The sequence below is a fragment of the Thamnophis elegans genome, chromosome 15 (genome assembly GCF_009769535.1).
Source record: "Thamnophis elegans isolate rThaEle1 chromosome 15, rThaEle1.pri, whole genome shotgun sequence".
Lineage (NCBI taxonomy): Eukaryota > Metazoa > Chordata > Lepidosauria > Squamata > Colubridae > Thamnophis > Thamnophis elegans.
In genome coordinates, this window is record NC_045555.1 from 10,100,376 (window position 1) to 10,125,934 (window position 25,559).

General features: G+C 47.5%; 1 protein-coding gene across 1 annotated transcript; it reads left to right on the top strand.

Moving 5' to 3' along the window:
• The first annotated feature begins 6,075 nt into the window (after nt 1–6,075).
• On the top strand, nt 6,076–25,559 carry MICOS10 (mitochondrial contact site and cristae organizing system subunit 10). The gene is made up of 4 exons (XM_032232306.1): nt 6,076–6,198; nt 20,709–20,756; nt 23,732–23,841; nt 25,324–25,559. Exons 1-4 carry the CDS (start codon nt 6,132–6,134, stop codon nt 25,330–25,332), a joined length of 234 nt encoding a protein of 77 aa, XP_032088197.1. The 5' UTR covers nt 6,076–6,131; the 3' UTR covers nt 25,333–25,559.

Genomic DNA, 25,559 nt, shown 5'->3' on the forward strand with positions numbered 1-25,559 from the left:
AAACCTAGTTTGGGCTCCTAAGCTGGAAATTTTATTTGAACTACGTCCTGCTTTTTAGAATAAATAACCTTTATCAAGTGGCTTTCATGTGACATAAACCATCATGAGTAAAAAATAATACATCGTGTATTATTAAATGCCTCCAGGGACCTTATCTTGTAGGACACTTAAGAATAGGGGGGGGATGGAAGGGGAAAAACCCCAAGTTTATAGACTCACTACATTCCCCCAAGGGGTGCTTTTCAGTGTGCCGTGTGAACCCAATCAAATGGTGCTTAGACAGCAATTCTTGGCTAAAGAAAACACGGATCGTTGCAATGTGCATAAGCCATCTGAACGTGTTTGCAAGCATATGCTTTGAATCCTTCCCTAGGCAAGGTTTGGAGTCCGCCCTCCGCTCAACCCAGCAAATGTAATCATTTCAAACACAGCCTTCCTATAAACAGTTGCGGACAAGCAGCTGGTCCTCATTTCAAACTACTTCCCTCAGGCGGAGAGTACAAACATTTTTTGGCCGGTGAGCTTAATGCAAATATTTGGGGGGGGGGGGCGGGAGGGAGAAGGAAAAGACACAACTGAAAAGCAGCTGCTCAATCCTTTTTTTATATAGTGAATCAACCCGCCCATCACTTGTCTCTCCGTGGGTAACAGACCTTGCCTTGAACTACAGATTTGTGGGGGATAATGAGTTAAGAAAGGAGTACTAAAGGGATGAGTTATCCTTTAAAAAAAATTAATGTTTTATTTTTTGCACATGTTTCTGAATTAAAATTGCATCTGACCGTGACTAAACCGAGCTTTTACCGCTGCGTTGATGTCCAAATTCAGGTTCAAATTATACTCTTAAGAATTTGGCAGGTTACGTTCCATATCCTTGCTTTTCAATGAATTGTTTTAAGCATTGCGGAACAGCTCACCTGCTGGGTGAGATGTTAAAAAAAAGGCAAAGAATTTAAAAAAAAAACAGCTTAAAAGAAACTTTCAACTATGTGCACTGTGAACATGGCCAAAAATACGTATAAACAGAAAAAAGAGCAAGCAAGATTTACTTAAAAGAAATGTGTGTGCCACAGTTCCAAAACAAAAAGGTTAGTTTGACAGCTGAACGCCTTTATAAAGCCACATAAAGGGGCATTTGGGATCACATTGTCAGTGACAATGTGCCCTTTCCTAAGGCTTAGCTAAGTAAAAAATGGAATTTTTTTTTAGCATTGCTTCCTTTCCTTTAAGAACAGCGAAAAGCATTTAACAGAGGGACAGGGAAGTTTTGGGTTTTTTTTAGGATTTTCAAAGCCGGTCGGATGTGTGTCACATCTTTCTTGATTTGCCCACCCCCAAAAACTCTGAACGGTTCAACCAGGGAAGCAAAAGAAAGGAGAAATACAATGGAAGATGGTTTCTACCACGTTTCCAGAGGTGGTATTCAGCCAGTTGAGACCTGTTTGCCCGAACTGGTAGCAGAAATCGCAGGTTGGCCTGCCCCGGCTATGCTGTCTTAATTAGGCACATTTTTAAGGCTGGATGCATGCGCAGAAGGCACGAGTGTGCACAAAGCACATGGGCAGAAGGTGTGCATGCGCCCATTGCGAACCGGCGGTAACAAAATGTGAAACCCACCGCTGGACATTTCCCAGGGACGTCATGGCCACTTAAAGGAGACAGTGCATCAGATATCAAGGAGGCATTTGAGTTTTATATTCCTTTGTGACAAGTTTGTATAAATGAAATCAAAGGAGGAAGAAAGGGAGAGGGAAGCAATGACAGAAGAGATACTTGGGCTTTGGCAAAAATCGCTAACTTTATTCTAACAGTTTAAATTGCAATGCTGTGAATAATGCTGTGCATTTCTTATTTAAAAGGGAACATTTCGTCTGGTGGAAAAGCTCCCTGCGGTTGGACTGAAATAGGGGAGCCCCAGGCTGAATACGTAGCTGCAAATCCAACAGATTTTGCTCTGTCCAGCAACTTAGGGTTCACAGGGAAGGAATTGTTGGAAGAAATGCTAAGGTGACCAGACGTCCCGCTTTTGGCGGGACAGTCACGATTTTTAATAATTTGTCCCGTGTCCCGCGGCATGTTCAAAAAGTCCCGATTTTCCAAAAGAAAGAAAATCAACTTTAAAAAGGACGCCGTTAAAAAAAAAAGTTTTTATTTCTCTGAAATGTCGTTCCCGATGTGGCCTTTAGAGGGCAGTGGTTTCCCTCTCTCCGCTCGGCTTGCTCACAGCGCCCGACGAGGGTGAGGCTTCCTCCCCTCCTGCGTGTGCGTGTGCGCGCGCCGACATGCGCCATTTTCTGCAGGGAGAGCAACGGCTTTCTGGCGGCGGCAGCGTGGCAAGGAGGAGGCTCGGTCCCGGGCCAAGCGGCTCAGCCGTCGGAACGTTGTTGTTGTTTTTTTTGCCCGCTTCTCTCGGGCGCCGCTCTCCCTGCAGCCATTTCTCCCTCTTTCTCCTTTTTGTCCTTTCTCCTACTTCCCCCCCAAAAAGAGAACGAGAGGTGGGGGGGATAGTTAAGGTGACCAGATGTCCCGCTTTTGGCGGTATAATGGGTTTAGTGACCAAAGTTACAATGGCATTGAAAAAAGTGACTGATGACCATATTTCACACTTAGCAACCATTTTCACACTTAGCAACCGTTGCAGCATCCTCATGGTCACGTGATCAAAATTTTGATGTTTGGCAACAGATTCGTATTTATGTTGGTTTCAGTGTCCTGGGGTCATGTAATCTCCTTTTGTGACCTTTTGACAAAATATAAATTTTTTAATCAAGCGCCCCCCCCCCCCCTTCCCTCTTTACCAATCTGAAAATCAGGTCACCTTAAGAAATGCCCATCTGGGTTCAGTTCCAAGTGGGAAGAAAGACGCCGGAAACATGGAGACTGCTTGGAAAGATGGTTTAATGATGGACCAGATCACATGGTTTGAGGTCCTGGGAAAAAAGGAAGAGACGCTGAGAGTGCCTGGGTTTTATGCCATCTCTGGGCTTTTGAATTCGAACTTGTATTCTGATTGGTTGTCAGACTCCCATGGAACCATGCCGGGGTAACTTTATAAGTTGTCTGTGTCCCAGGCTTGATTGAGCCTTGCTGGGTGATGATGTAATGACGGGGCTTTGGGCAATTCCTCCTATGGCTCTGCCTGAAGGAGGTAGATCTTTGTTATGTATGTATAATAGTCTGGCCCAGGCCTTAATGGTCCATTGACAGAGAGGGGGTGGTGTGAGTTTCTGCCTCCCTTTTAGGGGAAATATTCCACCCTTTTAATATTTCCTAAAATATTTCATATTTCTAGGAGAAGGATGCCACAACTTGCCACAGAAGAAAGCCATATCTGACTATGAAAATTCCCTTTTCCTCTTTCTGGCTAGTCCTTGTTGAATTTCTCCCGCCCTTTTTTCAATCCATTTAAGCCAGCCAGAATCTTTTATGTAACTCAGGCTCACATTATAAAAAGTGCTTGTAAAACCTATGTCATGCAGGGCATCCCATAATAGCTACAATTACATTGGAAGAGTTTTAAAGTGCTGGCACATCTGTATCAACGCGCGCGCACTGACGCACAAAACCTTCTGACCTTCGTATGGTTTTCCTTCCTCCATTAACTTTATCCCAAGGGGTAGGAAATGCAATCAGGGTTCTTAATGGGGAAATGTTTCCAACTCCTGGATGAAAAAGACAGAGAGAGAAATTACTTTTTATGAAAGCAAAAAGGGGAGAGGTTGAGCAGGCGCGAGAGAGAGAAAAGGCAGACCTATCTGATGGAAAATTTTATCTGAAATAAAAGTTGATATGCTGGGGAATTTACCTCTCCCTCCCGGTATTAAAGTCAACGTTAAGTTCAGGATAATATCATCCATTTCTCATAGTTAAGCTGACACAATCAAACTTCCACCTTATTCTGTCAAATAATCGGAAAGAAAAATTGCAATTCTGGCTGGTTTTTGTTTTTCCTTTCGCAGCTCTGATCTGTAGAAATCTGTGTGTGTTCTCTTTCGCAGCAAGAAGAAATTTCCATGTTTATAAGCGTAATTCTCCCCGATGAGCCCAGCGATAACACACAAGGAAGCGGGGGGGGGGGGGAAGTTAACAGTTTTATTAACATCACTTGCTTGCAAACATCAGTGTGTGGTCTTACCCACATTGGTGCTTTAAAAAAAAAGAGAAGTAAATTAACCTTCAAACATGCTTTCTCCTAAAAGCTGAAAGCTGGCAGTAATTAGATCTAAGGGGGTGAAACATCTTTTCGGAGTTATTGGACAACTGTGGACACTTTGTACTTACTCAAATTACTTTCATTCCTGCCCTCAAACTATGCTTCAATGTATTTTCTTTTCCTTGCTGGTGTAGGAAGTTATCACCCAGCCCTCTCCCAGAAAAATGAAATATCCTAGGAAATATTGAAAAGGCAGAATATTTCTCTGGATGTGAAAAGAAAGAAACATGTTTTAAAAGACAGAATAGCTGCCTGCAGCTTCCTGCCCATCCCCCCCCCTTTTGTCAATGGGCCATTAAGAAGGCCAAGCTAGTCCCTTTACATAATAAAGAGTTCTTCACTTCAGCTCCAGGGTGATGGGATTAAGGCATGATAATATTGGCACTTTACCCAACTCGCCACATGGCATCTGAGAGCTCAACCAAACCTGGATTCAAAACGCAGCCTAGAGAGTTGCCCCTGTATGGCTCCATGGGAGTCTGACAACCAATCAGAATACAAGATCAAGATCAAAGGCCAGAGAGGGGATAAAACCAGGGTCTCAGCATCTCACCCTTCCCTTCTCTTCTTCTCCACCAACATTGAAGCATGTGATCACCTTTTCTGTTCAGGGCTCATCAAGCCATGTGTTCCTGTCCAACATTAAACACATCTTTCCAAGCAGCCTCCATGTCTCCAGTGTCTTTTTCCCCAATTGGAGCCGAAACCAGAAGGACATTTCTTCCAACACTGGGAAAGAATTCATTTATATAACCTTCCTCCAAAGGAGACTCTCAAAGTTAGGCCTAAATTTGGTTTTTCCCCCTCCTATCACTATCCTTATTTGTAGGGACGTGCTGGCTCAGTGGCTAAGATGCTGAGCTTGTTGATCAGAAAGGTTGGCAGTTCGGCGGTTTGAATCCCTAGTGTCACATAACGGAGTGAGCTCCCATTACTTGCACCAGCTTCTGCCAACCTAGCAGTTCGAAAGCATGTAAATATATAAGTAGAAAAAATAGGAACCACCTTTGCTGGGAACAGTGTGCTGGGCACCTTCAGTGTTAAGTCGTGCCGGCCACATGACCACAGAGACATCTTCGGATAGCGCTGGCTCTTCAGCTATGAAACAGAGATGAGCACCGCCCCCTAGAGTCAGGAACGACTAGCAGACATGTGCGAGGGGAACCTTTACCCTTATCACTATCCTTATTTGTTCTAAAATTACAGTTTTCAAACTCAGCAGATGGTGGTTTGCCAGAAACCCCCATGGTTTCATTTCACTGGATGGGAAATGGGTATTCAACACCCAGAGTCACATTGAGCTGGGTGGACTTCAACTCCCAGAATTCCTCAGCCAGGACCTTATAGAGTTCAACTCCCAGAAAATTCTGGGAGTTGAAGTCCACCCAGTTGAAACACCAACCCCGAAAGATTAGGAATCAATCTGGGTGGAACTTATTCCCATCTCTTTCTCACATATCATAATGTCACCACTAAAATCAGGGAGGATTATAGGAAAAAAACAATATAAATACAAATGTAAATATAATTATAAATAATATAATGTAAATATAATCAATAAAATAGCAAATCAAAAGGTCAAGGATGGCTGGCACCCCTATCCCCACTCCAGAAGAGGGGGATGCTAATGGATTCCTCCATATAAGGCCGGTTCTGCTAGCCTTTCGAGCCTACTTTGCCCAAGGTCAACATTGGCACCCGGTTGCCAGGGTCACCCTTGGTTGCCCTTGGCAACAGGCGGAGAAAAAAGAAAACCAAAAGCGCCCCCTTAAAAAAAAAAAATCCCTCCGCCTCATTTTCTTCAAGCTCTCGCGAGAGCGGCTTGATTTGCGGCAGAGCGGTGGCAGCTCTCGCGAGGCTTCCGCCCGGGGAGGCGGGAGGGAGGCTTGATTGGCAGCGGAGGCGGGTAGCGGCCAAGATGGCGTCGGAGGCTGATCTAGGGAGGAAATGGGACCGTTGTCTGGCTGACTCCGCCGTCAAGCTGGGTGAGAGGGCTGGGGGAAGGGGCAGCGGGTGGTGGAGGCCTGGGCTCGGGACGAACCGGGGCTGACCCCTTTCTCGCTGGTTTGGCAATGGGGCAGCCTGAGCCAAGCCCCCTCCCCTTGGCTTGCACTGCATGCTTTTCAAAATGCATTTTAAATTTTACAAAAAGCTGCAAGCCCCTTTGCAAAAGCCCTGGAATGGCGGTGTGTGTGGGGGGAGAATAAGGCTGCACCACACTTGGCAAAAGCCACTTAAAAGCCATTTGCAAGCCCGCCCCCCCCTCCCCAGAGGCTGCCCAGGGTGGGCTTCCCACGTGGGAAATAGGGGTACTCTCAGCCTCTCCTTCTGGGGAGGGGGGGAAATCCCCAGGCTGGCCCTTCCTCCTTTTGGGACTGCACCCAGAGCAGGGTTCACTTACACTTCGTGGCACACACCCCCAAATCCCTTTTAGCATCACCCCTCCCCTTTGCTAAAAATGGACTTGCTGATATGCTGCAATATTTTAAAAAATGTGTGAGCACAAAAAATAGTAGCAATCTGCCTTTAAAATTCAGGTATCTCCTTAAGAGATGATGATATTATCATCATCATCATCATCATTATTATTATTTATTCATTAAACACGAAACTCAATCAACTGAACATTCAAAAATGCATCACAAATACCATTGACCATTGACTGGTGCAAATGGTTGATACAGGTTGCTGCCAGCGTCCTAGGTATCGACCAAGTACCTTCTTAAAATATACAATGTTCAGTTTTTTGCAGTTCCGTTGGTGTTATTGCAAGGAGCTGCAATTTCTTGATGAGTTTTATAAAATTCTTGGACATGGTGCCAAGTGACCCAATGACAATGGGTATCACTGTTTTTGACAATGGGTATCTGTTTTTTAAAATTATTATTATTATTATCGCAACAACAGAATTGTATCACAGCGGCCAGTTGTTTTGCCGGATTTGGCATTGATTACTAGTTGGGCCCCACCCAGGGGCCTAGGACGTTGTAACGTATTTTCATAATATGCGTGCAGATCCAAGCAGCGCGGCTTTTTGCAATTGACTGATGATGATTTTGTCAATTTTTAACTGTTTTAAATGTAATTCCAGTGCTTTTGGAATTCTTCTTCCACAAGCGCTCTACTTCAATTTGCGCTGTGATCGGGGCATTTTAATATTTTTTCCTAGTTATTTCTCTTCAATTCGTGCATCACCTGTTATTGCACTATCAATGAACCAGACTTTTTTTTTTTTTGAACCAGACATGAGTAGTGATGTCAAGTGTATTGTGGGCCCAACGTCTCTGTTTAGTTTCAAAGCTCCCACAGAATCAAGACTTGTTCATTTTCACAAACTTTGCCAGTGTGGTGTTCCCAGTAACTTTTGCTACATTTGAACCCAAATTTCTGGCAAAGCTTCCAATTTATGATTTTGGCCACTCGATCATGATAATATTGTAGATAATCAGTTTGTGATATGATATTATTCATATTATTATCATCTTCATCGTGCCTTTTTATAACTAACTCAAGGAAGCAAACATATCAAATACTCCTTCCTCCTTTGTTTCCATAATGTGAGGGCGAGTTGGGCTCAGACAGACAGACAGACAGACAGGTCCAAAGTCACCCAGCCAATGTTTAGATGATTTAGGGATTTTACTTGCTAATATTGTTTGTTGACATATGAAGTATACTTGCCAAGGAAAAAACATGAAATCTAGTGGTTAAAGGATTTACAATACAATACAATACAATCGGCCTTCAGATACAATACAATAGCAGAGTTGGAAGGGACCTTGGAGGTCTTCTAGTCCAACCCCCTGCCTAGGCAGGAAACCTTATACCATTTCAGACAAATGGCTATCCAGCATCTTCTTAAAGACTTCCAGTGTTGGGGCATTCACAACTTCTGGAGGCAAATCCTGTTCCACTGATTAATTGTTCTGTCAGGAAATTTCTCCTCAGTTCTAAGTTGCTTCTCTCCTTGATTAGTTTCCACCCATTGCTTCTTGTCCTACCCTCAGGTGCTTTGGAGAATAGCTTGACTCCCTCTTCTTTGTGGAAGCCCCTGAGATATTGGAAGACTGCTATCATGTCTCCCCTAGTCTTTCTTTTCATTAAACTAGACTTACTCAGTTCCTGCAATCGTTCTTCATGTTTTAGCCTCCAGTCCCCTAATCATCTTTGTTGCTCTTCTCTGCACTTTTTCTAGTATTTTTAATATTTTCCTCTGCTTTCAGTTTGGTTGCTCCAACAGTTACAGGTAGTCCTCACGACCGCCGTTGAGCCCCAAATTTCTGTTGTTAAGCGAGACAGTTGTGAGTTTTGCCCATTTTATGACCTTTCTTGCCACAGCGGTTAAGTGAATATCTGCAGTCATTAAGGGAATCAGGTGGTCATTAAGGGAATCTGGCTTCCCCATTGATTTTGCTTGTCAGGAGGTCGCAAAAGAAAAAGTGACCCCAGAACTCTGCGACCGTCATAAATATGAGTCAGTTGCCAAGGGTCTAAATTTTGATCAGGTGACGATGGGGGGGAGGGTGCCGTTGTAACTTGAAACGGTCACTAAACAAAAGGTTAAGTCAAGGACTCCCTATAGCTGCGATGGTGAACCTATGGCATGCGTGGCACAGCCATCTCTGCGGGCCCGCAAGCCGTCACCCAGGTCAGCTCCACACTGCATGTGTGTGTCTCCTGCTGGCCAGCTGATTTTGGGGGCTCTGCTAGGAGACGCGCACACGTGGGTGGGGGGTGGTTGTGCGTGCATGCGCGGGGATGGGATGCGGCGCCCTCCCACTCCCCATTTTGAGGATAGCAGGCCTCCCTGAAGCCTCCCGAGACCAAAAACGAGGGATGGGGGTGTGTACTCCCCACAACCCCCATTTCTGGTTCCAGGAGGCTTCAGGGAGGCCTGCTAGCCCCAAAATGGAGGTTGCATGCACATGCGCAGGGGGGGGGCAGGGTGGAGTGCAAGGGTGGAGCCTGTGACTTTCGGCACCCGAGGAAAAAAAAGTTCGCCATCACTGCCCTATACCAGGGGTCAGCAAACTGCGGCTCTGGAGCCGCATGTGGCTCTTTCCTCCCTCTGCTGCGGCTCCGTCACTGGTCAGTGCCACACTTTTGAGAGGAGCTTCCGGGGGGGGGGGGGGGAAGCACAGTGCGCCAGGAGAAGACTCTATGGCAAGGGGAGGGTTTTCCAGTTGTCTCCACAATTGATAGGGCTTTCGGTTATGACAGGTAGAGGAAAAAGTACGCCGCGCTAGGAGGAGACTCTATGGTGGGGGAACTGAACTTCCGGTGAGCTCCAGAATTGAACAGGGGGCTTCCGGTTAGGACCTTTGTGGCTCCCGGTGTTTTCTTTCCTGTGGGAAACATGTCCAAATGGCTCTTTGAGTGTTTAAGTTTGCCGACCCCTGCTCTATAGTTAAGAAAAGACACTCATGAAATATGTAATATGCCTGCTTAAGGCAGAATTGTCTAATAGGGAACAACCCCCTCATTTATTTTAATGGTGCCTTTCTGTCAAATGACTTTAATTGCATATAAAAACCTGAGTGTTCCAGAGACGGTGCATATCTCCTCTTCACGCTCCACTTGAAAACATTCTGGAGCTCTCTAGAAATGTTGAAGCTCCAGATCACTTAAACCAGGCAAGGCCAGGAATTAATTAAGGGCTGAGGGAAGATGTACAGGCACATCTGTAGGGTCACAGCTGCCTCGCCCTTAAACCCCACCCAGATGAGTTCTAGCGAGGCAAAATTGAATGTGGCAAACCTGAACATGACAACTCTCTCTTCCATGTGTTGGGAGTGGGTTGGGCAGGCTTGAGTAACTAAGGAGTTAGGATGCTCAGGGAATAACCTTGAGTGTCTGGCATTGAAAGAGCTGTGGTGGCGCAGTGGTTAGAATGCAGCATTGCAGGCTAACTCTGCCCACTGTCAGGAGTTTGATCCTTATCAGTTCAGGGTTGACTCAGCCTTCCATCCTTCCAAGGTGGGTAAAATGAGGATCCAGATTGTTGAGGGGCAAGAGGCTGACTCTGTAAACGGCTTAGAGAGGGCTGCAAAAGCACTATGAAGTGATATATGTCTCAATTCTATTGCTATTTAGCTGAACTGCTTTCTCAGCAGGAACTTTTGATGGCCACATGGAAAAATCTTATTCAGAACTTAGAGGAAAATGGAGAAAGGAGCTATGAAAGGACTGAAATTCCCTTCCCGCCACTCAAATGATTAGCTGTTCTGAAAATTAACAGGCAAAATCTATTCCTGACCTCACATCCATCTTGGTTTCTTAAGCTCGCCCATCTTTCGTGTTCTCCTTTTAAAGTTTAAATCCCAGCCTCAACCTCTCTTTTACCATGTTATATGGGATTAGAAAATTAAATTAGTTTTAATTTAGTCTACATTGGGACTGAAAAGAGTCAAGGATTGATCAGGAAGGAATGTGGGGAGGGAGGGAATTTCCTTAAAGTACACATTATGTGCACATCACTGTCCAATGTTCATGGGTTTGCGGGCAATTTAGAAAGGAAGGAAAGAAAGAAAGAAAGAGAAAGAAAGAAAAAGAAAGAAAGAAAGAAAAGCGGAGGTTATAAGGAAGAAAAAAGAGGCCACTGTCTTTACCAATATAACTTTCCTAAATGTATGGGTAAAGATGCAATTTCTATGCAATTTTTTAGAGTGGAAATATTCTAAGATGAATACTAGTTGATCTTCCGAATTAAGTCTCTTTGCTCACAACCTCGCCCCCTTAACCCCTCACTGGCCATAAACCGGGAGATGGGTTGGGCACAAAACCCATTGGAAGGAAATTGCCTAAGATGCTCCTGGCACACGCATAGGCAGACCGGGCGTCTGGAGTTGGCAGGGACTGCAAAAAAACCCTCTATCTGCAAGCCAACACCTTCTTCCCACAGTTTCAAGTTTCGTATTATAAAACTTGTTTATCTGCAATTTGGGGGGGGGGGGGAAGAGACACGATGGCTGCTTTGAATTGCAAATAACTGAATATCTGATTGATGCAGGGTAATTACAATTTGTCTGCTCTCTCTCTCCTGTGCAGGTAGTAATTAGACATTAAACGAACAGGTGGAGAAGGCAGGCTGGGTGAGAATGAGCTTGAGGATCGGAGTTCCCTGATTTGGGGAAGATTTTAACATTTGAAAACATGCTGGGAGTCTTTTTGCAGCCTTTCTATTCACGTGCAAGCTCCAGTTTTATCGAAATGCTACTTGCCATCCTCTGCCACTGCCTCCCCCACCCCCACGGTACCAACGCTTGCCTAACCCTTCTTCCTGACCTTTGACCTTTCCCCCCAGCCAGTGGGAACATCAGTAAACCATACACACCAGGTGCTTCATTCTTGGTTTCATGGTGGTTGCTGCGTTTCCCCAAAAATAAGACAGGGTCTTATTTTCTTTTGACCCCCAAAATAAGCGTTTGGCCTTATTTGGGGGGGGTCTTATTATTTTTGAGGTGCATAAGGTGGCGAGCGTGGTCACCTCATGGCTGCTGCGGTGTTGCAATATTTTTTGGGAGGGCTTATTTTAGTGCATGCACTCAAAAGCCCGATTGGGTTTATTATCTGGGGAGGTCTTATTTTCAGGGAAACAGAGTAGAAGGGGTGGTTTTTTAAAAAATCTCTCCAGGGAGTGAGCTGGTAGATGCCGAGGGAGGTGTTCATGGACCATCAGTACCCTTGTGTGCCACTTGTGCCACTCACCCCTCTCCCTCCCAAAGCAACTTCTCATGAGTCAGAAGAATCTTGCTTTAAGCAGACAGGGGGAAATTATCTACTGTGCGATCCGGTAAGCCTATGGGAGACGTGAATAATTGGTCTCAATAGGCAATTCTTGGCGAGAGAACCCCATTGTTTAACCTGGCGTAACCTGCCAATCCTCGGCGTGTCCTCGTCTAAACCGGGCTTCTGCTGAATCCCTGGGCTTGTTTTGAAGAGCAGATTCCCCATTGCGTAACCAGCACGCCTGCCTTTTTTTCCCTGCCAAAGGTACCTGTCAGGAATTTCTCAGCGCCCACTGATTTGGACCTGGCATTCGTGTTTAGGCACAAGGGTTTTGGCCCGGAGCACAAGCGGGAGCGATATGCTGATTTCAGCTGTACCCGGAATTAATGCATGCGCGCACGGTGCCAGGGGTGCAGTTGCACAGCTAAGCATAAATCAGCATCACCCTATTTGACGGATAATTTCTAAAGCCTTCCTTAGCCCCAGAAAGCCTTGGGAATATCAAATGGTTGCGCCCTTTGCTGACTCCCCAAACAAATAACAGAATTGATCATTCGAATCAAGACATTCACGCAGGGTGAGGAGAACGTTATTTTTTTAAAGTGTCACGAAAGCCGTGTTTTTCCTCCGTTCATCCACTCGGGTCTCTTTTCTGTGCCCCCCAAGCTCAAAAGAAGACCTTTATCCTGACGCAGAGGCCTTGCGATGTTGGGGCACATGGGCATTAAAAAGCCACCAGCCTCGTTTCCAGCAACAGGGAAAAGGGAGGACGACGAACCCAATGCCCCTTGATTCTGCCGTCATGCAATCCGCCCACTTGTGGCCTGCACAGTCCTGTCTTGTGTGAATGTCAACCCGGGTTGGGCAACGTGCCCTTGGACGGTTGCCAGTCTCCGCTTATCTCACCCCTCCTGGCTGGGGGCCATTATTCTTCTGAAAGGCTGTGAACGCCTTACAGCAACATGCGTGATTCAGTTTAATTTGCATACAAGACGAAGGTGTCACCCATCGGAGCCCCATGGCTTGTTCGCTTCTGCTCTACTCGTAGGATAGGCCGGGAGTGATCACCTTTGCAGCGTTGGCAAATTGCAGGAGGGGGGAGATGAGAACCAGCTACCTATTAAGTCAGGCTGCTTGCTTAACTGCAAGCTTTGCCCATTGATCAGGAATACATGGGTACATACCGTATTTTTCGGAGTATAAGATGCACCTTTTCCCTCAAAAAAAAAGGCTGAATAATCTGGGTGCGTCTTATACACTGAATATAGCATTTTTGGCCTCCCGACCACCACCACCCCCTTTCACCAAAATGGTCATGTATAGCCTTTAGGAGGCTTCCAGAGTGCTCCTGGGGCTGCAGAGGGCAAAAATGAGTGAAAAATGGGGCATTTTTTGCTCATTTTTGCCCCCCCCCCCCCAATTGCACCCAGGAGCACTCTACAAGCCTTCTAAAGGCTATACATGCCTTTTTCTTTTTTTTTCTTTTTTTTGGGGGGGGGGCAAAAAAAGAGCCCATTTTTGGGAGGTCTGCAGAGTACAAAAACTTTTTTTTTTTTAATTTGCCTCTTCAAAATCTTGGTGCGTCCGGTGCGTCTTATACTCTGAAAAATATGGTAATTTCCTAATAAAGCGTACTCAATTCGCCATTAGCAATAGACACGACTAAGAGTTGGCTAGTCTAAAAAAAGAAGAACTTAGGGTCAGGGGTGGGCTGTGGCCGGTGTGGACCGGTTTGGGCGAACCGCTTCGTTCCGACGATCAGCTGGCCGCACCCCTGCGCTATCCTGTCCTATATTTCCTTCTATCTGACTCGGCCGATTCACGCAGCACAGCTGATTTCTCTGCTGTTGTATTTATCAGGGCCCCTTTAGAAGGTAAGCAGCTGAGCTTCAAATGGCTGTGATTTGAACCGAGGTGGCGCAGTGGTTAAATGCAGCATTGCAGGCTACTTCAGCTGAATGCAGTTCTGCAGTTCGGCTGTTCAAATCTCACCGGCTCAGGGTTGACTCAGCCTTCCATCCTTCCAAGGTGGGTAAAATGAGGACCCGGATTGTTGTTGGGGGCAATATGCTGACTCTGTAAACCGCTTAGAGAGGGCTGAAAGCCCTATGTAGCGGTATATAAGTCTAACTGCTATTGCTATTGCTATTGAACGCAGTTAGGCATGCTATCACCGACCCGGTTGTTAAATCGGTTGCAGTCCACCACTGATTAGGAGTGAATGATAGCAGTATTTGAGGGGCTGCCACAAAGAAGGGGATCAAATCATTCTCCAGAGCCCCAAAGGGTAAGGCAAGAAACAACGGATGGAAACCAATCAAGGAGAGAAGCAACCTGGAACTAAGAAGGAATTTCCTGACAATGAGGACAATTAACCACTGGAACAGCTGGCCACCAGAAATCATGGGCGCTCCATCACTGGAGGTTTTTAAGAAGAGACTGGACAGCCACTTATCTGAAATGGGACAGGGTCTCCTGCTTCAGCAGAAGGTTGGAGTGTAAGACCTCCAAGGTCCATCCATTGTTACTTCTCTGGCCTTCAAGGTGCCTTGGGAAATAGCTTGAGCCCCTCCTCTCTATGGCAGCCCCTCAAATGTTGGAAGGCTGCTATCTTGTCTCCCCTGGTCCTTCTCTTCAAAATGTGGCTTCCAATTTTTCAAGCATTTTTTTTCTTGATCTGCCTTTAAATCTGCAAGTGCTGAGAAAGAGAGAGAGAAAAGAGAGAGAGAGAGAGAGAGAGAGAGAGAGATGTTCCTCCCCCGCCCAAACTCCCATTCCCTTGAGGCCTTCATAGCTAGGGGTGCACACACACACACACACACCCCGCAAAAAAAATTCCCTCCTGTTTCTTCTCTGCCTCTGTTTTATTTGCAAGTGAAACCTTTCATCTTTTATTGTTCCAAAGTCAAAGGCTGGGCTGGAGGTGCAAGGTTTAGTGGAAACAGCTGTCCCAGTTGTTGGCTGGGCAAATAAGTGGCTATCCAACATCCCCCTTGTAAGGCAACAGGATGTGCAAAGCAGAGCATATGCAGGAGCCATGGGCTGGTGGGCTCCCTTGCCCCCCTCCTCTTCCTCCTACACAACCGCACACCATGCATAGGAGATTTTTCTCTTTTGCAGAATATTGGTACAATTCTCCTTGCCCCCCCCCCTCCACTCTTCCCAAGAGACATTGAACCGGGCTCCCCGCTGCTTCCTTGGCTTCAGCACAGAATCCCCATTGGCTGCCTGGGGAGATCAAGAAAGTTTCCCAGATCCCTTCCCCAGCCAAAATCAAGGTTGCTGATCTCCTTGGGTTTTTTTTTTTTTTTTTCTTCTCCAAGGAAGAAGTAAGAAGTTAAAATTCCAAGGAAGTTAAGATCTGGAGAATAACAGGCCAAAACTAAATTAGGAAATGTAACGGGTGTGGCACTGTGTGGGGTTCCTGCCCTAATTTTCCATTTACTGGCATAGTACTTGATCATTGTAATTCTCATCAATCAGTTAAACAGATTTCCAAAAGGAAAAAAGAAGTTTTTGCATTCTGTTTCCCCCCCCCAAAAAAAGACATGAATAGACTGGGGGGGGGGGCTTGCAGAGAGCTCCTGGGGGCTGGGGAGGGCAAAAATGAGCAAAAAAGGGCCGTTTCCCCTCAGCCTCCAGCAGCACTCCATAAGGCTATGCAGGCCATTTTTTTGACAAAAAACGGGCTTGTTTTCATGAAAAATAGGATTTGTTTTGCTCATTACCTCCCCAGCACTCTGCAAGCCCCTCTCCCCCAAGGCTATTCATGACTTTTTTGGGGGGGGAAACAGGCTCATTTTTGGGAGGTTTGTAGAATGCAAAAACTTTTTTTCCTTTTGGAAAGCTCTTTAACTGATTGATGAGAATTACATTGATCAAGTACTGTGCCAGTAGAAACACCTACCTATCTACTGTATTTCTCTCTCTCTATTTCTCTCTCTCTATCCCTCTACCTACCTATCTACCTACACATTCTCTCTCTCCCTACCTACTGTATTTCTCTCTATCCCTCTACCTACCTACCTAACTACACTCTCTCTCCCTACATACCTACTGTATTTCTGTCTCTCTTTCTCTCTCTATCCCTCTTCCTACCAACCCACCTACTCTCTCTCCCTCCCTCCCTCCCTCCCTCCCTACTGTATTTCTCTTTCTCTATTTCTCTCTATCCCTCTACCTACCAACCTACTTACTCTCTCTCTCTCTCTCTCCCTACCTACTGTATTTCTCTCTCTCTATCCCTCTACCTACCTACTCTCTCTCTCCCTACCTACCTACTGTATTTCTCTATCTATCTATCTATCTATCTATCTATCTATCTATCTATCTATCTATCTATCTATCTATCCCTCTACCTACCTACTCTCTCTCTCCCTACCTACCTACTGTATTTCTCTCTCTTACTCTCCCTCTCTATCCCTCTATCTACCTACCTACTTTTTTTTAAATTTGCCTCTTCAAAACCTTGGTGCGTCTTATACTCCGATAAATACGGGTATCCTCCAGATTGTCCAAAATGTTTTTCGTTTTCCTTTCCCTTCCATCAAACCCAAACGCAGCAGATTCCCCCAATTTCCTTCTCATCTGCTCATTCAAAGCAATTAGAATTTTGAAGATCACCCAAAACAAAGGCTGTGTTATAGAAAGGACTCCATAGCCCAGCCTTCCCAGCACCGGGCTTCTTTTTAGGTGCCCTGGGATTTCCAATCCTGTCCTCTGGGTTTGGAGGAGGGAGATGCCTTTAAAACCGCTTCCTTTTTATTAGTTGCGGCTGAGCGAAAAGTAAGGAATATTTAGTGTAGGCCACCCATCTTAAAAGGGACGCGAGGGCTCTGTGGCTAAGACGCTGAGCTTGTCAATCAGAAAGGTTGGCGGTTTGAATCCCTAGCGCCGCATAACGGAATGAGCGCCCGTTACTTGTTCCAGCTTCTGCCAACACTAGGATGAGTCACATTTGTACAACAACGGAGAGATGAAGTGGAAAGAGGAGGAGAGAAGAGTGGAAAGGAGGAGAGGAAAGGAGGGGAAGAGGGAAAGAAGAGAGGGGATAGGAGGGAGGGAAGCAGAAGTGAGGAAAAGAATAGGAGAGAGAGAAGGAGAGGAAAGTGGAGACGAGAAAGAGAGGAAGTGGAAACAGAGAAGAGAAAGGAGGGATGGTAGAAGAAAGTAGTGAGGGAAAGAAGGAGGTAGGAGGGGAGAGGAGGTAAGGTTGTGGTAGAACTAGGTATAATATGGTGTATGGAAAGCAGAAGAGCAAATGAGAGTTGTTGGTAGATGGTAAGAGGAACTGATAATATATATTATATATTGGATAATATATAATAGTGTTTGTTAAGATATAATGGCATACTTGTGGATATTTATATGAAAATAAAAATAAAAAAACTTCATAATAAAAAAAGGTTGGCGGTTCAAATCCCTAGCGCCGCGTAACGGAGTGAGCTCCCGTTCCTTGTCCCAGCTTCTGCCAACCTAGCAGTTCGAAAGCACGTTAAAAAATGCAAGTAGAAAAATAGGAACCACCTTTGGTGGGAAGAGAACAGCATTCCGTGCGCCTTCGGGAGTTGAGTCATGCTGGCCACATGACCATGGAGACGTCTTTGGACAGCGCTGGCTCTTCAGCTTTGAAACAGAGATGAGCACCGCCCCCTAGAGTCGGGAACGACTCGCATGTATGTGCGAGGGGGAACCATCTTAAACCATTCAGCGCCAACCGTTTATGGGTCAGGAGGTTCAAAACCAGCTTCATTAACCCAGGATAGTCCATGCAAACCCACAGCCGTTTGCAATAATTATCTTCCCGAATTCCCGCGGCACTCAGGCTCCCAAAAGAGCCAAACCGAGGTAGTGCCGAACATTCAATGAATCCCCACAGATGGTTGCTGGTTTTTAAACGGCACAAGTCCCCCCCTCCCTCACACACACATACAAGCCAGTCCAGCCCCCAGCTGCTCCATCTGGAAACGGTGATAAGAAAAGGATCTGGTTTGCTCTTAGACATTCTGACATTCGACGCCTGTTGGGCTGCGAGGCCCAAATACCCTCGGCTGCCTGCCTTCGGGTTTGGCGTCCCATCGCCCAGATGTGCAGATTAACAGGAGTTGGAAGGGACCTTGTAGGTCAGGGGTGTCAAACTTGAGGACTGCAGGCTGCTCCCGGTTCAAGGGACCAGCCTGGAAATATCAAAGGAGCAGCTGGCGGTGCCTATGGCGGCTAAAACGCCCCCTTCTCCCTGTGCCTTGCTTTCACCCTCGACGGTCTGGAGCATTCTGCTGGCTGAAAACGGCTGATGAAAACCCTCTGTGCCCTGTTTTGGTCTGCAGGGTGCTGCAGGAGGCATCTGTCCCATCCCGCCATCCCACGGAGAACTACAATGCTGATCCGGCCCTCGAAGAAATCCAGTTTGACATCCCTGTTGTAGATCATCGTCTCAAAACCCTGCCCAAGCAGGAAACACTACACCAGGGATGGCTAACCCTTTTCTCCTCGCGTGCATGCTTGTGACCACGCGCGGGTGTGCCCACACCCATAATGCAATGCGTGCGCAACATCCCCTGTGCCCCCCGCTCCCGCACCCAATTTTGGGCCTAGCAGGCCTCCTTGAAGCCTCCTGAGACCAAAAATGGGGTGCAGGGGGACACACATGCGTGGCAGAGAGCTGGTTGGCAGGAGGAGCATGCCCATGCGCGGTGGCACTGAGCTGGGTGACGGCTTGCATGCCCGTGAAGAGGGCTCCGGGTGCCACAGGCTCACCAACATGGCCCTGCATCATCTCTGACTGACGGCAGTCTGGTCTCTTCTTGAAAGTCTCAAGGGATGAAGCTTCCGAGGGCAACTTCTGTTCCATGGGTTGATTGTTCCCCCTGTCAGAAAGTTCCTCCTCATTTCTAGGTTGAATCTCTCCTTGATCAATTTCCATCCATTGTTCCTTCTCTGGTCTTCGGTTGCTTTGAAGAATAGCTTGACCCCCTCCACTCTGTGGCAGCCCCTCAAATATTGGAAGGCTGTTATCCTGTCTCCCCTGGTCCTTCTCTTCACTAGACTAGCCAGGCCCAGTTCCTGCAACTGTTCTTCATATGTTTTAGCCTCCAGTCCTTTGCTCATCTTAGATAAATTCAGATTAGCAGACATGGAAGGGACCTTGTAGGTCATCTAGTCCACCCCCCACCCACCCAAGCAGAAGACCCTGGATCATTTCTGACAGATGGCAGTCCAGTCTCTTCTTGAAGCCTCCAGGGATGAAGCTCCCACAACTTCCGAAGGCAACTTCTGTTCCATGGGTTGATTGTTCTCACTGTCAGGAAATTCCTCCTTGTTTCTAGGCTGAATTTCTCCTTGGTTGGTTTCCATCCATTATTCCTTTTTCATCCATTGTTCCTTTCCTTCAGGTGTCTTGTAGAATAGCTTGACCCCTTCCTCTCTGTGGCAACCCCTGAGATATTGGAAGGCTGCTATCATGTCTCCCCTGGTCTTTCTCTTCACTAGACTAGCCATGCCCAGTTCCTGCAACCGTTCTTCATATGTGTGAGCCTCCAGTCCCCTCATCATCCTGGTTGCTCTTCTCTGCACTTTTTCTAGACTCTCAACATCTTTTTTACAGTGTGATAACCAAAATTGGATGCAGTACTCCAGGTGTGGTCTTACTAGGGCTTTATAGAGCGGTATTAGTACCTCCCTTGATCTTCCCTCTGTTAATGCAATTTAGGACTGCAGCTTTGCAAAGAGGGCCAGCGAAGTTGGAATTCCAGGGGTTGCAACCCAGAACAGCTGCCTGGCAGAAGGTTATCGAGTTTAAGTGTTGTCTCGGGTGATGAAACGGGACTGGGCGTTCTCCAGCGCCAGGTGCGGGCGTCTGCTGAGCACCGCCCCCCCCCCCCCGATGTTTGGCTTTTTCACTGTTTGTGACATCCTCCCTTTCGCCAGCCAGATGTTTAGGATCCCGACTTCCATCCTTCCCAACCGGCTCCCGAGGGGTCCTTGCAATCCAATCCATCTGGGAACAACCAGAGACTTTTATTGTGTCATCGCGGCATCTCAAGCGGTCGCAAACAAGCCGCCGGCTGCTGTTCGCACATCAACATGAATCTCCTCCGTCAGCTGGCATCCATTTGCGCTGCTCCATCCAGCGTATGGAGCGCCACGGAGAGCCCCTGAGCATAGGCAGAGAGCCACGCTGCCCTCTGCGGCTTCAGGCCTCCTCCTTTTTTGGGGGTGGGGGGAAGCATCCCCTCCAATCGACCCACAGCTGTTTCTACTAAAGCCGGGCATTTAAACACGAAAGGTCTTGGCTTGCCAGGAAATAAACCCAAAGGAAGACTTAAGGGGGTTTGGGGGGGGGGGAGACACGATTTTGCGTCACCGGATTTTTGGGGAGGAGGGGTCTTGGCCTCCAGCCGTCACCGTCCCAGAAGGGGGAACGGTTGGAGATGTGTTGGCTGAAGGGAGGATGGGGTGCCCTGTGTGTGGGTCAGAGGGCGAAGGAAGGGCTGCAGTGGTGAACAGGGAAAACAGCTTCCCGGATAAAGCGCTGAAACTTTTTGAGCCTTGCTGGCATCTCCCCCATAACTGATTCACGTCCTGTCCGTATATGAAGGCAGCTTGCGGCGGAGATGGGGGGGGGGGGGCAGGTCTTGTGTGAAGGGTGAGGAAGGGGGCCAAAGACCTTCCTTTGATGCCTGGCCTATTGCCTTGAAACCCTCCCCTCGATTAAGGCTGGTGGGAAGCCGTACAGCCTGCCCTAACTCTCCCTTCTGCCCTCTTTCAGGTGCTGGATTTGGCCTAGGCGTGGTCTTCTCCGTCATCTTCTTCAAAAGTAAGTGAGGGTCGTTCATTCTCCAGCCTCTTCCTCCCCATTGCCGCATCGCATCAGCTTTTCTTCCCCTCCCTGGGACCAGCACGCAAACATGTACCACCTCTGCCCACGGAGATTCGGGCACCCCGGCGCCCCCTTTTTTTCCCCCCAGGGATCCCGCCGAGAGAGATCCTCACCACCATTTCGAGATCCCGATCTGCCCTTGTTCAGGCTGGGCTCGTTATCACCCCAGCTTCGCCCTCAACCCTTTGTTTAGGCTTGCAAGATTGGCGTTGCCTACGGTGAAGAGGGAATCTGGTGAGAAAGTCGAGGTGGTTTTTGTGGAGGAGAGAAACTGGGCGCGTATCTCGCTCCAGGCGCTTGGTGTGCTTTGGTTTGATGTGGGCGGAAAATAGCGCAAGGAAATGCTTCAACTTTGCTGGTTTATGGGCAACCGGGATTGCCAAGCGGTTAGGAGACTGGCAAAGGCTTGGCTAAAACACCAGGCCTTGTATCCTAGCATGTACCCAGGGCAGCTAACCAAGTTCGATGTTTTTAAAAACAAACCCCAAATCTCAAATGGGGAAGGCGAATATTAAAAAAAAGAGATCACAGATTTTTCATCTAATATAACTAAATACCTCACTTTCATTGTACAACGTATATTCAATTACAATTAATATTTCTTTCTTTTCAATAAACCTAATTCCCTTACATTCTTGATTGTCTGTTCAATAACAGCATACCTTTATATAATCACAGATCCCAATGCGAAAGAGATTTACCAACCATTTATATTTGTAGATCACTGTTTTTCATCGCAATTGAATATATGTTGTACAATGAAAGCGAGGTATCTAGTCATATCAGGTGGAAAATCTGAGATTGTAAATGCAATTGAGAATATGGACGCAAAAACGCTTGTAACCAAACGACATGTAATGGATGAGATTATTATTTTTTTAATATTGTTTTTTTTTCTTATTATTTTTATGTTTAAAAATAAAAAAAACAGATTGCAAAAAGAGAGAGAGAGAGAGAGAGAGAGAGAGCAAAATCTGGTGAAAGAGATGTGCTGCAGAGGAACAGAATAACCAAGAGTTGGAAGGGACCTTGGAGGCCTCCTAGTCCAGCCCCCCCTGCTCAAGCAGGAGACCCTATACCATTCCAGACCAGTTCCTGTCCAGTCTCTTCTTAAAAGCCTCCAGTGATGGACCCCTTACGACTTCTGGAGGCAACTTCTGTCCCACTGGTGAATTGTCCTCCCTGTTAGGAAGTTACTCCTTCATCCCAGGCTGCGTCTCTCCTTGATTAGTTTCCATTGGTGGTTTCTTGTCCTGCCTTCAGATGCTTTGAAAAATAAGTTGACCCCCCCCCCCCAAATTCCTCTTTGTAGCAACCTCTCAAATACTGGAACCCTGCTACCATCTCAACCTAGACCTTATTTTCTGGAGACAGGCCATAACCAATTCCTCTAACCCAGGGGTCGGCAACCTTAAACACTCAGGCCCACAAAGGTCCTAACAGGAAGCCCCCTGGAAGCCGACCAGAAGTCACCATAGAGTCTCCTCCTAGTGTGGTGTCCTTTTCCCTCTACCCGTCCTAACCACAAACCCTATCAATTGTGGAGCTGACCGGAGACAGGGAGACGCAGTAGAGAGACGAAAGAGCCACAGGTTGCTGACCCCCCTGCTCTAACCCTTCTTCATATGTTTTGTCTCCGGGCCCTTAATCGTCTTAGTTGCCCTTCTCTGCACTTATTCCAGAGTCCCCACCTCTTTTTTGTAATGTGGCGACCAAAATTGGATGCAGTAGTCCAGGTGTGCTCTTACACTTATTAACCTGGCATTAACACTTCGCACAGTGTAACGGGAAGAAGAGGGGAGGAGTGGGGGGGGGGAGGAAAGGGGAAGAAGAAAAAGGAAGGAGAGGAGGAAAGGAGAAAGTTAGAGAAGAAGGTAGGGAAGGAAAAAAGAGGAAAGGAGAAGTAGGGTCCTCGTAAAAGAAGATGGATGGATGGGATGGCAGGAAAGCAATCTCAATTATATTTTTTTAATTTTAGGAGGGGAAATGAAAATGTCAAAAGAATACACATTAATATTAATAGTAGCTATGAGATTGTATACTTGTGAATGTATGTATGAGAAATAAAACTAAAAAGCTTTGAGGAAGAAAAAAACCACTTCGCACAATGTGTCTCAAGGCTAAGAGTGCCTTGCCGGTCTCTCTCTCTGTCTCTCTGTGTGTGTCTCCTCTCTCTGTCTCTTTCTCCTCTCTCTCTGTCTCTCTCTCCTCTCTGTCTCTGTCTCTCCTCTCTGTCTCTTTCTCTCTGTCTCCTCTCTCTCTCTCTCTCCTCTGTCTCTGTCTCTCTGTCTATCTCCTCTCTCTCTGTCTCTCTCTCTGTCTCTCTCTCGTCTCTGTCTGTCTCTCCTCTCTCTGTCTCTCTGTCTCCTCTCTGTCTTTCTCTCCTCTCTGTCTCCTCTCTCTCTGTCTCTCTCCTCTCTCTGTCTCCTCTCTCTCTCTCTCCTCTCTCTGTCTCTCTGTCTCTCCTCTGTCTGTCTCCTCTCTCTCTCTGTCTCTCATCTCTGTCTGTCTCTCATCTCTGTCTCTCTCTGTCTCCTCTCTATCTCTGTCTGTCTCCCCCCCTCTCTCTCTGTCTCCTCTCCGTCTCTCTCCTTTTCTCTGTCTCTGTCTGTCTCTCTCTCGTCTCTGTCTCTCTATTTCCTCTCTCCGTCTCTCTGTCTCTGTCTCCTCTCTCTCTGTCTGTCTCCTCTCTCTCTCTCTCTCTCTCTCTCCTTCCTCTCTCTCTCCTCTCTCTCTGTCTCTTTGTGTGTCTGTTTGTGTGTCTTTGTCTCTTTTTTCTCCGTCTCTGTCTGTCTGTCCCTCTCCCTCTCTCCGCCATCTCCTTTGCCCTTTTAGGACTTTTGACTGTGGCACGTGGGGGGAACAGCCTTATGCGGCCTTTTGTATCCCTTACGGTTTCCTTTTGATTGCAGGAAAGACCTGGCCGCTCGCTTTCGGCTCAGGGATGGGGCTCGGAATGGCGTATTCAAATTGCCAACACGACTTCCAGGCTCCTTACCTTCTCCACGGGAGATTCATCAAGGTGAGTCTCCACCAAAGGACCTCCGCCTGGCGCAAGAGGCCGGCCTCCCCCTAACCCTGTCAAGCGCATCCTTGGAAACGGAAGCCGCCTGCTTCATTCAGTCCTCCGGCCATGCCCACCTGGGGAATCCCTTGCCGTGTTCTCCGATGCCTTTATCAACTCCGTCACCCAGGTTTACCTGCAGCAGGAGACGAGGAAAGGGAATGAAGCTGGAGCCCGAATACATCCAACGCAGAGGGTCCAGCAACCCTCGTCCCCCCGGAGGGGGGGGGGGGTAACAGCACACCCATCCCGTTTCCATCTTTTGCTCCAATTTGTCATCACGAGAAAAAGCGGCTGGTTTCTATTGTCTGCCGAGCAGGATTTTTGGAGATAAAAGATGCAAACTCGGGAGTGGAAGTGGGAGGTCTGCAGTCTGGAAACTGAGAAACGGCTTCGGGGGGGGGGGGGGCACTTCCCTTCCTCCCCTTAGCCTGGCTTCCCCTTTTATTGATCCAATCCTTCCCTCTCTTTGCCACCTCGGGCTTCATTGTTCCTTGCCTGTCTGCCCCTAATTAATTTTTCTTCCCACCTCCCGGGCGCTGGGGGGACCTTTCCCTGCTCCCTGCTTTCCCTTCTGGCATCCCGAGACATCTGTGGGGCAGCTGAGTAGGGAAGATGGGAAGGGGGCAGGAGGGGGAGAGCATTTCCCCCCCCTGCCTGGGATTTGGGGATGGGGTGGCGAGGCTTTGTAAAGAGGGCGCTGGGCTCAGGGACTGATGGGCTCTGCTCTCAACTGGCTTCGCCCTGTTTTTTGCCTCCCCCCAAGAGGCAGGAAAGGGTCTTGGTCTGAGGGGAACCACCTCTGGAGACCCTCCACCATGTCATAAAACAGGGATGGCAAAGCTTTTCGGCACCAGGTGCCCAAATCGGAATGTGGGTGCATGTGCATGCGCCGAAGCGCCAGAAACACAAAGACCGGCTGGCCGGTGCATGCACATGCCTGTTTTTGGGCCATTTTTATTTTTTTAGCTGTTTCAGGCCATTTTTCAGGTTGTTTTTAGCCATTTTTATGCTGTTTTCAGGCCATTTTTCAGGCTGTTTTCAGGCCTTTTTGGGCCATTTTCAGCCCATTTTCAGCTTATTTTGGGGTCATTTTTGGACTATTTTCAGGCCATTTTCAGGCCATTTTAAAGGCAATTTTCGGGCCATTTTCAGGTCATTTTTGGACTCTTTTCAGGCCACTTTTGTCCCCAAACCAGCTGGAAAACTTCCCACGAAACAGACTATTTTGGGGGCGTTTCCAGGTTATTTTCCGTCACCCATGAAGATCAGTGCCAGAAACCAAAAGAACAGCTGGGCACGGCATGTGGGCCCACCAAGAGGGCTCCTCTACCTGCCACCTCTGGCAGACATCCCATGGGTTTGCCCTCATGGCCATAAAGCAAGGCTGTTTGAGGGGGGATCTTTGCAGGTGTGACGTGGGTTGTGTTTCCTCCACAGGAGCAGTGATGGCGCCCGGACCTTTCTGTGGCAGATCAACGGAGGGACCCCTCGGCCTCCTTCTCTGTGGGGAGACGGGCACCCTGGAGGCCCATGGACTTTCCGGCTGCCCCTTTGGGGAGGGGGCAGCCGCCCACCGCCACGCCTCCAAGCAGACCTTGATTTTGTATCTTCTTCTCGGGGAGCAGCAGGGAACGGTGCCCTTCTGGAGAAGGCAATAAAACTGGCAAAGCATT

Coding starts and splice junctions, on each gene's coding strand:
- MICOS10 (XM_032232306.1), top strand. CDS start 6,132: ATGGCGTCGGAGGCTGATCTAGGGAGGAAATGGGACCGTTGTCTGGCT. Junction 6,199..20,708: donor TGACTCCGCCGTCAAGCTGG/GTGAGAGGGCTG, acceptor GCCCTCTTTCAG/GTGCTGGATTTGGCCTAGGC. Junction 20,757..23,731: donor CTCCGTCATCTTCTTCAAAA/GTAAGTGAGGGT, acceptor TTTTGATTGCAG/GAAAGACCTGGCCGCTCGCT.